We start from the raw sequence: 2,500 nt of genomic DNA, 5'->3' as shown, positions 1-2,500 counted from the left end.
GCTATGGCCATGGTGGAGGCTCCACAGTCATAACTCATGATGCTGGACACATTGGAGGAGGACATATTGGAAGTGGAATTATCGACGGTGGAATTATCGGAGGCGGAGTCGTTAGTGGGGGACATAGCTTTGGTCCCACTGTCGTGACTCATAGCAAAGGCCTTGGTGGTGGAATCATCAATGGTGGAATTATTGGAGGCGGCATCGTTAGTGGGGGACATAGCTTTGGCCCTGCTGTCGTGACTCACAGCAAAGGCATTGGTGGTGGAATCATCGATGGTGGAATTATTGGAGGCGGAGTCGTTAGTGGGGGACATAGCTTTGGTCCCACTGTCGTTACTCACAGCAAAGGCATTGGTGGTGGAATCATCGATGGTGGAATTATTGGAGGCGGCATCGTTAGTGGGGGACACAGCTTTGGTCCCACTGTCGTGACTCATACCAAAGGCCTTGGTGGTGGAATCATCAATGGTGGAATTATTGGAGGCGGCATCGTTAGTGGGGGACATAGCTTTGGCCCTGCTGTCGTGACTCATACCAAAGGCATTGGTGGTGGAATCATCGATGGTGGAATTATCGGAGGCGGTGTTGTTGACGGAGGCCTAGTGGGTGGAATCATTGGGGGAGGCCATAGCTATGGTCCCACTATTGTAAGTCACGGCAGTGGCTTTAATGGAGGGCTCATTGGAGGAGGAATCATTGGAGGAGGTCATAGCTATGCTCCCTCTTTCGTAAGTCACGGCACCAGCTTTGATGGAGGACTCATTGGAGGAGGACTCGTCGGAGGAGGACTCATTGGAGGAGGACATACTTTTGGACCCTCCATCGTGACCCACACCAAAGGCATTGGAGGAGGGATCATCGGTGGAGGATATGGTGGCAGCATTGGTTCTACTGTCGTAACTGGAACTGTGCATGGAGGACATATTGGAGGGGGACTTGGATATCACAGTGGTGTCGGAGGTATCCTTGGACGTTTAGTAGGCCCTGATGCCATTGTCCAATCAGCTTACGGCGGACATATTGGCTCCTACCCAGGAGATGGGGGACTAATCAATTTCCTTGGAGGCCATGGACTTTATGATGAGACCATCAATGGCGGTGGTGTAACCATTACCAAAGGAGGCCGTTATGGAGCCCCATATGGAAAATAAATGTCGAATCTGACGAATATTTACCTTCACATACTCTATGTCGGTGATAGAGTGTTGGACGTATGAAGGAGTATTTATTTAAATAATCTAAGTAATAAACTTTTTTATTTAACTGGAAGTGTTTTGATATCCATACTTTAAAAGCTAAAAATTGTAAATAATAGGACTTAGAGTGGTTTAGAATTCAGTTCCTATTATATCCCCCATTATAGTAAAGAATATCTGTCTGATTACTTACAATATATATATATATATATATATATATATATATATATATATATATATATATATATATATATATATATATATATATATATATATATATATAATTTCTTTCCAGTCTCGCTCAGTGGGATTGCCAGCCGTATAAGTACTTGTTTTCTCCCTTTAACTCGGGTATGGGTAGAGAATAGTCTTACCCTGTTGAGAGGGGTTGTATTTAGGAAAGGGGTGGGTGGATGGAAATGGTTGAATATTTAGCCGTCACTTTTGACGAACTGCATACACCAGTATTAAGTAAACAATTAAAAGTAAGAACACTAGAAACGTTTTCCTAATTTTCATAAGGATTCTATCATGGCAAAGAATTTTATCTAACTTTTCGAGTTACAAAATACTTGAAGAATTTTAACCTCATCATTCAGACATCATGTGTAATGGAACCAGAAATGTAGTAGTTCCAGTGACCTTCTGTTTAATGATCTGCTGAACTTTGGTTCTTCAATAATTCGTGCTTCATAAAATAACGACTTTCATTTGAGTGCCCTCACGTCAAATCTTGATAAATGCATACACATATATATACATACACAAATACATGTACATGAAAGCACAAATATACAAACACACACATACAACGTCAAGACCTTGTCTAAGGAAGAAGATCTTACTCTGTTACTAGTGGAGCTGAAATAAATGAGTTGGGATATAATAGGACTTAGGGAAATTAGAAGCTGAGGAATATTATAAAGATGTCTTGCTTCAGAGGACATGAAAGGAACAAAGAAAATGGAGTGGCTTCTCTAATCAACAAAAATGTTGCAGGTAACATGGAAGAATTTTGTAGTACTAGTAATAGAATTGCATGATTAATTATCAAACTAATAAGTGTAAACTGAAGATCATTTTAGGGTATGCACCAATATCCCATACAGAGGAAGAAATATGATTTTAGGAAGATCTAGAGATATCTATTAAAAAATATAGGACTCCATTTACATTTGTTCTGGGTGATTTCAATGCTAAAGTAGGTCAAAAGAAGAGAGAAGTATCTGCAGTAGGTAAATTTGGAGTAAGTACAAGGAATGACAGAGGAGACGTGATTACAGAATTTGATAAAAAGAAAC

General features: G+C 40.7%; 1 protein-coding gene and 1 pseudogene across 1 annotated transcript in view; both read left to right on the top strand.

The window, feature by feature from the left end:
* The window catches only part of LOC137655020 (uncharacterized), a 5,298-nt gene extending 4,038 nt beyond the window's left edge, over positions 1-1,260 (top strand). The window contains exon 2 of the mRNA XM_068388923.1: positions 1-1,260. This exon is cut by the window's left edge and continues 58 nt beyond it. Within this exon, the coding sequence (XP_068245024.1) occupies positions 1-1,154 (1,154 nt within the window). The 3' untranslated portion in view covers positions 1,155-1,260.
* Positions 1,261-1,618: 358 nt separating this feature from the next.
* The window catches only part of LOC137655234 (uncharacterized), a 7,244-nt pseudogene continuing 6,362 nt past the window's right edge, over positions 1,619-2,500 (top strand).

This window comes from Palaemon carinicauda, chromosome 16, assembly GCF_036898095.1.
Source record: "Palaemon carinicauda isolate YSFRI2023 chromosome 16, ASM3689809v2, whole genome shotgun sequence".
NCBI classification, from domain to species: domain Eukaryota; kingdom Metazoa; phylum Arthropoda; class Malacostraca; order Decapoda; family Palaemonidae; genus Palaemon; species Palaemon carinicauda.
This window is presented reverse-complemented; position numbering and strand designations above follow the sequence as displayed.